Genomic DNA, 10018 nt, shown 5'->3' with positions numbered 1-10018 from the left:
CAGTCTTTCTGACACACAGTCTTTCTGACACACACACAGTCTTTCTGACACACACAGTCTTTCTGACACACACACAGTCTTTCTGACACACACGCAGTCTTTCTGACACACACACAGTCTTTCTGACACACACACACAGTCTTTCTGACACACACACAGTCTTTCTGACACACACACAGTCTTTCTGACACACACACACAGTCTTTCTGACACACACACAGTCTTTCTGACACACACACACAGTCTTTCTGACACACACACACAGTCTTTCTGACACACACACAGTCGTACTCTTAAATGACAAATAACAAACCACATGACATAGCACACCTGGTGTACAACAATCAAAGTTAAAGGCCCATTCAACAACTTTTCCAAGTTTAGCTATTGGGGAAACTGCGCCCTCTGGGTGCAATAGTATCGATATCGATATCGATAAAGTCAACAAAACACAGCGCCAGAAAGCTCAATGTAACATGTTGTGACATCGGGTACGGAAATGTACTGTGATGAAATAATAAACCATAGTTACGTGAAACGTAATTTTTTTGTAGCAAATCCGGACCAAGTTACTTCCTTGTTTTCCTGCCACTCATGCTGTCCCCGGGACCCCGGCTTAGTGCCAGGAGAGGCCTTTGGAGGGCGCTGTGGGACCAATAGAGGCGACATTCTCCCTCTTAGAACACACTGGACCATCTTCAATGACTAAAAAGCTGTTAAGGTGAAAAAGTTACTGATTGGGGCTTTAAGCTTGGAGTCAATTTACATACAGTATTTCAATTCACATAAACACTTATTTTTAAATAATTTATGCTGTCCTGTCTGTACCTTTGTGCTGCTGCCACCTTGGTCGTATCTCCCTTGAAAAATATTTGTTTAATCTCAGTGGAATTTACTTGGTTAAACGTATAATATATATAAAAAAGAAATAACCTACAGTATATCTAGTTTAACATGCTGTTGCCACTAGTGCATTACTAAACATACTGAGTTGAAAATGGCAATTTCTAAGTATGTACTGTACTGTATGTTCATCTGTGTGTCTGCCTATACGCCCCATCTAATTCATCTCAATCTGAACTCAAAGAAAACACAAACCAGTTCATTAAAACATACAGTGGTAACATACTGGTGTCCCTGTCTAGATCCCAGTTCTGAGTACAAGGTATAGAGAGCCAAAGTGAACGTCACTTCCTGCCTTTCTCTGGACACCAGCATCCCAAAAAGATATGAATGGTGGTGACTTGTGCCACAGGAGTACACGTCATATTTATTTATTATTTAATATAAAATGAAATAAAGTAAAGTAATATTTGTCCATGTAAAAGATAACTGCAAGTCGTGAAAGTCGCAGTTTGTGGTAAAACTGTGTCGCGTACAGTAACTGACGTCTCTCCCGCCAGTCCATTGTTGTTGATGGTGTGACGTATAATGTGCGACACGAGATGTATTTGATTGACAAAACTAAACCCTACGTTTCAGTTTCAGTAGAAACTGCGACTTCCGTGACATGCATACAGTAGTTATCTTTTAAATGGACAAAATTTAACGCTGGTGCCCAGAGAAAGGCCGGAAGTGACGTTGACTTTGGCTCTCTATAGAGTACTGCAGCAGGAATGAGTCTGGAAGACCTAGATGCTGACACTTCCTTCTTTCCTTCTTCTAAAAGTCAATGGGATTTTTGTATTTGGTGAAATGCTTGAAACGGGGCCAGTCTTTAACAAAAGTTCATGAAACAGCCAACTTTGTGTTCGGCAAGATAATCTTCACAGATGAGCAACACTTTTATGATTTTCGAAGCGTAAATGCACTTTTCTTAAATCACGATTTTCACAAAACGCTTCAAACGTCATAAAAGTGGTCCTCATTTTGTCAAGATTATCTTGTTGAACATGAAGTTTGCTGTTTCATAAACTTTTGTTAACCACATACTTATTCCATTTAACCAAAATCCCCATAGAAAAATCCCATTGACTTTTAGACTTAGGAACCGGAGCGACCATGCCTAGCTGAGTTGACCCACAAAAAGACATCATCCTATGTTCTCTATGACACTTTTGTCTCTTCTGGGCTCAGATGTTCTGCTTCTCTTCTAGGGTTCCAGTTTGATTTCCACTTTGATCTTGCTCAGACTCCCTTGAACTGGGTGAGACTGATCTAACTGGTTGTTGACTGGTCTCGTCGATGGACCGTCTGGGCTAGGGCTTCCAGCATAGAGGTGGTCCCTGGCGGGTTTGGTCTGGGTCGCCTTGGTCTGGGTCGCCTCCTCAGAGCCCGACTGACCTAGGAGCAGAACAACAGTGAGGGATCAGACTGATAGGATCAGAACAGCAAGGTTCAAGTTTCAAGCTGTTTTTATTTATTTATTGAGAAGGGTTTTGGTTGTAGGCTTCACATGACAGTCTCTGGTCTCGAGTCCAAGTTCATTCCAAGTCAGAAGTTGGAGATTCACAGCTGGTAGGTCGTGTCGTAGCTTCTATACTCTCTAAATGGCACCTTTTTGGCCTTTTACAACCTTGCTCTCATGTCACTTTTATGTTGTGGCCTGAGCCACACCTGGGACCTGGGGCCGGATTCACCAATGTGTTCTTAAGATAAATCTTAAGAAATTACATAAGGGGAACATTTTGAAAGTTCTTAAGAAGGCTCTTAACTCATTGAGTGCCAGCCACTTTTGGAGAACGGACGCTCCCAGTGCCAGAGTTTTCAGAGCGTTTTCAGTGATTTCTCGAGGCCCACAGAATATTGTGTGATATTACTATGTAAACACCGAACACGCAAAAAGAACAAGGAGACTCTATTGTATCATCAGCAAAAAAAAGTTTATTGATACCATTTTCCGTTCTTTAGTTATGAGCCGGAGAAGATAGGTTGTTTTCAGCGTTTTCAGGCATTTCAAATTATAAGCTGAGATATTCAGCCTTTTGTGAAATGCAGCATTTCAAGCACATTCACTGACTCTAGATAATATTTTCTGATGTAGTGATGTGGTGTAGTTGTGTCCTGCCCTGCGTGCCCCCCCCCCCCCCCCCCCCCCTCAGCTGAAAACTCCTCCCCACACTAGTAACACACAGCCTCACGCACCAAGCGTCTATTTTCGGAGTGCTTTTGGTGCGCCGCCTCCCAGGCAGCGCAACATGGAGAAGCCACACGCGGACTGCAGTGAAAGGTTTGGCTTTTGAGTGTCGGCTGCTGCTTTTCTAGCGGTTAATCATGTGGAGAAACTATGCTGACAGACAGACAGAGGCGGAAGGGCTCAGTTGTGTGCGCGGATTGACTGTGTTCGCAGCCCCCGTCAGTTGCAGCCAGAACAATCTACATGGCTCTGGACTGCAGCATGAGCGGGTTCTCTTTGATCACGGCTATTTCAGGCTGTGTATTCCTGACATTTCTGTAACCTGGAGAGCACTGTCGCCACCTAAGGGTTCTGTAAAATAGGTTATAGACCTCCAATAGCTACAATAGTTGTACAGGAAATGCGGAAGGCTTTGATCGACATCCCACCGTCAAAAAACGCATTGGACGTCGAAAGACGTCCATGGCACTCTACGTCACTATTTAATTGGACGTCGAAAGACGTCCATGGCACTCAATGAGTTAAGTGCAATTCCTCAATATTTTCTTAGTAACAGTCCAATTTCTTTAAGAACTTCTTAAGATAGGGTCTGAATTAATACACTTTAGGCATACTGCCATTGAGGCTAGGAGGCAACCCAAAGCGCTTCCATCTACAAAAGAAGTGGGGAAAAACCTATTTACAGGTACAGTAGGACAACTACAGGGGTAAGATCGGCTGGTGTTTATTGTTGTTTGTCATGTCTGTTGTAAATCAAGTAGCAGTAGTAGTAGTAAGTTGTAAGTCAAGTAGGCCTCTAGCTAATTTTCTTTCCTTCTTAAGTTTCTTTGTTAGCTTATTTTCAGCATGAGCCCAGGGCCCCAGGACCCTCCGTAGCCCCCCTTCGGGTGGTCGGAGTCAGAGACCCCCCCCCCCCCCCCCAGTCTCCGGAGGGTCTTGGGGCCTGGGGCCCTGGGTCTCCCACCCAGGGCTCAGAGACCCTAGGTTGATCCATTAAATGGTCTTTTTCTGGTAAACTGTGCAAGCTGTCCATTAAATGGGGTTTTGCAAGTAATCTCTAGAACCCCCGGGAAACTGGGTTGTAGAGATTGTACAACTCCACCCCGGAGAATGGGGGCATTTTGATGGAATTCCTTTCCATTGAATGAGGTGATTCATAGTAGATCGGCTGAATGTTAAAGGTCCCATTCCGTGCAAAAGCTGTTTTTACTTGTAAATGCATATATACTGCTGTCATCCCTCCCTGTAATGAGTGGTCACAAGCTCAGAACTGCCACAGTTGGATTTGTCCCTATACAGCTTCCCCCTGCAGTCTCCTTCAAGCCACACCCCCAAACGCTTCGTTTGCCCAGATGGGGGATCGGGACGTCACTAGCTTCCTCCTGCATACTGCGTGCGTCTCTCTCACACAAGCTACCTGCACCATTTTGTCTATAGCCACAAAATTAACACTTCTAGCTGGAGCGACGCCAACTGTACGTGATCCAGCAACTGCGGAGGTGCATTCGGTAAGTCTAGGCATTTTGAGATGTCCTCTTTAGCGTAGTAACCGTTAAGTTAACGATAACTCGCAACCTAGCGTGCTGGTCCACAGACGCTAATCTGATTGGCCGCTGGGAGCCTGGGGCGGGCTCTCCCTCAGCGGCCAATGGGAACTGTTAGTTCTGAATATATTATAGAAACAGGCCTTTCTTGGGAAGCGACGAGATGAGGAAGTGAGAACTCCGTCACAACAAACGGGGTTGCTATATTTTCGACAAATTAATCCAGAATCATGTTTTATGGACCAGAGACACACGTTTTTAAGAGGTTACAGCTGCACGAATTGGGACCTTTAACTGAATAAAACAGGTATGACAAAAAATTAAGTGATGAAAAAGATCAGAAGTTTAACTATATTTAATTGCTGTCAAACGTGTTGTAAAAAGCACTTTTTTAAGTACAATTAGTTATTTGGTAGACAGCAGACATAACACGGTATATTGTGGTTCTCAGTATAGAAGGTTTTAAACTTGACAACATAAACATTCTAATAGTCCCTAGATTACTTCCTGTTGCAGTGTTTGGAAATACAATAGCTGACAGGAAATAAGATAGGCTTCAAATTAGGGATGTTCGATATTGGCTTTTTTACCGATATCCGATATCCGATAATGTCCAACTCTTAATTTCCGATACCGATATCAACCGATATCAACCGATACGATATAAGCAGGCTTTTTTTCACCAAAAATTCAGGTAACAAATTACATAATGTAGCTTAATGTAGCTGAAGAGTTTAATATATAATATGCATGTTGTGTTAAAGTTGTAAGTGTTATTGGGGCAGTGGTGGCCCAACGGTCAGAGAAGCGAGATTGTGACCAGAAGGTCGTCGGTTCAATCCCCGGCACCGGCAGGATAAATCTGGGTGGAGAAAGTGAAAAGGCATCGCTTGCCCCTCCCTCATTACCACCACTGAGGTGCCCTTGAGCAAGGCCCTTAACCCCAACCGCTCCAGTGGAGCTGCTCAGTGGCCAACAGATCAGACTGTGGTTGTACTGGTCAGCTTCCAGGTATGAATGTGTGTGTGAATGTGAACAGGGTACTCCTGAAAAAGAGAGCATTGCTCTCAGTGAGACTCCCCGTATTAAAAAAAAAAAATATATATATATATATATATATATATATATATATATCGGCATGAAAACCGATACAGATATTTTCAGATATCGATTTTTTATGCTAATATCGGCCGATAATATCGGTAGGCCGATAATATCGGACATCCCTACTTCAAATCTATCTTATTATAATTTGAGAAGTGTCCATGTGCGCGCGTGTGAGCAGAATTCTGTCCTGCTGCGGCTGTGTCGTTTTCCGTGCGATCAGGCTGAAACTTTCAGGGGTTGTAAAGAGCACTCGTGCGGGTGACCTGATGGAGCCGGATTTTTTAATTAGGTGATTGCCCTAATTAGCTAATGGTGTGATGTCATCAGTGATGATGTCATCAGTGATGACGACATCAGTGATGATGGAGCCAGATTTTCTTATTAGGCGATTGCCTTAATCACCTAATGATGTGATGTCATCAGTGATGTCATCGGTGACGATGTTATGTCGGTCTGAGGCTATAAGATGTCAGTCTGAGGGCCATATAAGAAAAAATTAGCGGCCAAGCTACGCCTAGGCATCAAGCGTAGCCCGCGAGATGACTAGTTAAGCTATAAGCCCCAAGAGGCCATTCTGTACAGTGAATTTACAATGGCTAAGAGGTGTTTAACCCATTGATACCTGATGCAGCATTTGCGTGTATATCCCTCATTTGTGTGTGTATCCCTTTAAGACCGCGGTTCGCGGTCTTAAAGGGATACACACACAAATGCTGCATCAGGTATCAATGGGTTAAGGCACGTTGCAACGTGTACACCACAGCCTCACAGGGCTTCTTATGCTTTTATAAAATGGTTGCTACATACAGTATAGACCAGGGTTGCCCAATAGGTAGATCGTAGATCTCGGGCCATCAATAAGAAATCCAAAATGTATTATTTTTTATTTTTAATGCATAAAGTAAATCCCACTAATGTATAGCTACCTCAATATCTACAGTATTTAACATTATAACAATATTAAATCATGTTAAATAAATAATATAATACTGTTAAAATGTGCTAAATACTGTATGTACTTGGGGGGGGGGGGGGGGGGGGGGGCAGGGGAGAAGAAGTAGCTCACGACTAGTTTTATTTTTTGTAAGTAGCTCTCATCCTAAAAAGGTTTGGTTTTAACTTGACAATATCAACATTAAATGGCCCCTAGCTTACTTCATGTTGCAGTGTTGGCTAATACACTTATAATAGTGGGACAACAATACATCAGTACTCAGACATGGACAATACCTTCCTCCATTCCAGGCAGATCCAAGTTGTGTTTGAGAGATCTGAGTCGGCCGGTATCAAAACCCAGAAGAACTCGCAGCCGTTTGGTCTTACAGTCCAACAGACAGCCTTTCTGTTTGAACCCAAACAGCGACGACACCTCAGTCCTCTTCAGCTTCAGTCGCCCGGCCAGAAGCTTAGAAAAACAAAGAACAGAGAAAGGAAAAAGGATTCAGGAAAAAGGTTGAAGGGAGTTACCAGAGCATGAGCAGAGAGGGCATCTTAACATGAGGATCAAGTGCATTATGGAAACGTTTGATACAGGACATTTGTCATGGACAAAAAAAAAATAGTGAGATTTCCCCCCCACAGTGAGACGTTCTATAGACAAGTTTCCTGGCCGTTCCTAGGGCGGTGCCATAGCAGCCTTTCGTGTCACCGGCTTCCGGTTAAGTCCACAGCACCGGCTTCCGGTTAAGTCCACAGCAGCGAGCTCCACAGAAGGCAGCAGCCGAAATATCCAAACTTTTTTTTTACAACCAAAGAGAATCCTTTCCCTGAACTGTGGCTAGGATACGTGCGGCCTCCTCAGAAAAAAGACGCAGACTGGAGCGAGGCACTGCTGCTGAACTGCCGGGTAAGCTAGCTCGCTGGGTAGTTATCATGTTAGCAACGATATAGCTGATCATCCATGTTATTATTATTTGGCTACGTTGTGTTGGTTTTGTGTGTTTACTTTGTTGCATTGCCTGGTGTAACGCTAGTTAGCTAGCTAGCACTGCAGAGGCTAGCACTGCAGTGTTGAGCTAATGTTGTGGGCTTGGATCAGCCTCCCCGACGTTCCAGTATTTACCTGTCTGAAAAGTAATGCTTAATGAATAAATATGCTTAGTGTATATACAGCCAAGTTCCATCCATTCAGATTAACAAATCATCAATTTGCAGGGAAACCCCTGGTGTTCTCCAGAGCCCACGTTGTTAGTACAAATTACAGGCTAATGTTAGCTTGCCAGGCTGTTGCTAGAAACACAACAAAGTTCCATCCCTGATCACATTTACATTTAGAGCCTTATTCTCTCTCCTCTCTCTTTCAGGTAATGCAGAATCAACACCCAGTGAACCTGAAGCAGAACCTGAACCTGCACCTCCAACACACCGCGATGCTCAGACCCAGTGGGAAGACCCAACACAGGTTGACCATAGCTATGCCTATGCGTCAACAAAGGCAGTCATGGTCAATAAAGCTACGCAGTGTGGGGCAGAAATCCAACCTACTGTGGCTAGCACCATGCTCCTTACTGATGACAACTCACTGCTATTCACGGGAGTGCACCAGTTGTGGTTTTTCGAATTGGTGTCTGCATTAATGCCGTTCAGTCAGCCCTCATTTGCCCTTCCTGTTGTTGACCAAATCTTGATGACCTTAATGAAGCTAAAACTAAATCTTGTCCTAGGAGATATTTCTCATCGCTTCAATGTGTCTACCAGCATGGCGAGCAAAGTTATTTCTCACTGGATTGATGTGATGGGTGAACAGTTTAAATACTTTATCCCCTGGCTTCCAAGAGAAACCATCCAGGCCACCATGCCAGTTTCATTTAAACAAAACTACCCTCGAACCACCTGTGTCATTGATTGTGCAGAAACTGCTATTCAGAGGGCAACAAACCTTGACACCAGGAGTTCCACTTTCAGCCACTACAAAGGAACCAACACGGCTAAATATCTAGTTGCTGTTGCTCCCAATGGGCTGTTCATGTTTATATCTAATGCATATGTAGGCAGAAGCAGCGATAAGTACATCACAATGGACAGTGGGTTCCTGGAGCACTTGAGGCCAGGTGATGAGGTAATGGCTGACCGCGGATTCACAATTCGAGACCTGCTGCATGAAAGAAAGGTCAGGTTGAATATCCCTGCATTCACCAACAAACGTGGACAATTGACAAATGAGGAGGTGACACGCACCAGACGAGTGGCCAATGTGCGCATCCATGTAGAGCGAGCAATAAGAAGGCTCAAAGTGTTCAAGATTTTGTCCCAAACTGTCCCCATCTCCATGACACCAAAGTTGGACAAAATTCTAACAATCTGTGCAAGTTAACTAGTTAACCTAGTTAACCTTAGGGGGGACCTCATACGGCCGCCAAAAGAGCCTTAGATAATGCACACATGATGCATCCATCTCAAGTTGCAGCAACTAGATTGTGTGACTCAATGTGAAGGGACTCAATGATGACTTCTCATTTCAACCTTTCTTATGAACAGACATGTTTTTGCTATGTTCTCATGTTCTTTTGTTTTTGGATTATGTAAACATGTATTTTTGCTATGTAATCATGTTATTTTGTTTTTTTATTCTGCTGCTGCTGATATTCTGTTTTACTTTGTTGCTGAATAGACTGTTTTTTAAAGCGTAACTTTTTTCACCAATAAAACTCTGTAAGAGATTTTGTGTCATTGTAGTACTTCCAGGAGTTCACTTTTCCATGTCATACAGAGTTCAATGCATTCATTGTTTTTGGTACCGGTACTTGAGTGCAAACAGTTATGAGTAATTAATCAGAATCAGAAATCAGAAAATCTTTAATGATAATTGAGTCTCTTCACAAAATTGTGAGTGTTCATACAATGAATAGAAAAAAATAGCATCCGATAGAAGTAACAATGTATAGTTTGTGTATACATAATATATCTATACACTAATAAATTATATAATAATCATGCATATGTTGATTTATATATAATATATCTAGCATCCAATAGAAGTAACAATGTATAGTTTATGTGTATACATAATATATTATAATATATCTATATCTATACACTAATATATGATATAATAATAATCATGCTTAAGTTGATTTATATATCTAATATATCTAGCATCCAATAGAAGTAACAATGTATAGTTTATGTGTATACATAATATATATCTATACACTAATAAATTATATAATAACAATCATGCTTATGTCGATTTATATATCTATAATATATCTACACAGTTATAAGGAAATAGATGTAATAATAACAATATCAATAATAATAAATATATATAATGTATCTATACTATAGAGCA

General features: G+C 42.2%; 1 protein-coding gene across 1 annotated transcript in view; it reads right to left on the bottom strand.

Annotated features, from left to right (window-relative positions):
• Positions 1-2092: 2092 nt before the first annotated feature.
• LOC310800269 (activity-dependent neuroprotective protein 2a-like) overlaps positions 2093-10018 on the bottom strand; it is a gene marked incomplete at its 3' end in the record, with an annotated part of 65989 nt that continues 58063 nt past the window's right edge. Inside the window, exons 15-16 of the mRNA XM_083662844.1 lie at positions 6958-7132; positions 2093-2283 (exon numbers count right to left, since the gene is read on the bottom strand). Of these exons, the coding sequence (XP_083518970.1) occupies positions 2093-2283; positions 6958-7132 (366 nt within the window). The remainder of the gene's footprint in view (positions 2284-6957; positions 7133-10018) is intronic.

This window comes from Poromitra crassiceps (assembly GCF_964638095.1).
Source record: "Poromitra crassiceps genome assembly, chromosome: 29".
NCBI lineage: Eukaryota > Metazoa > Chordata > Actinopteri > Beryciformes > Melamphaidae > Poromitra > Poromitra crassiceps.
This window is presented reverse-complemented; position numbering and strand designations above follow the sequence as displayed.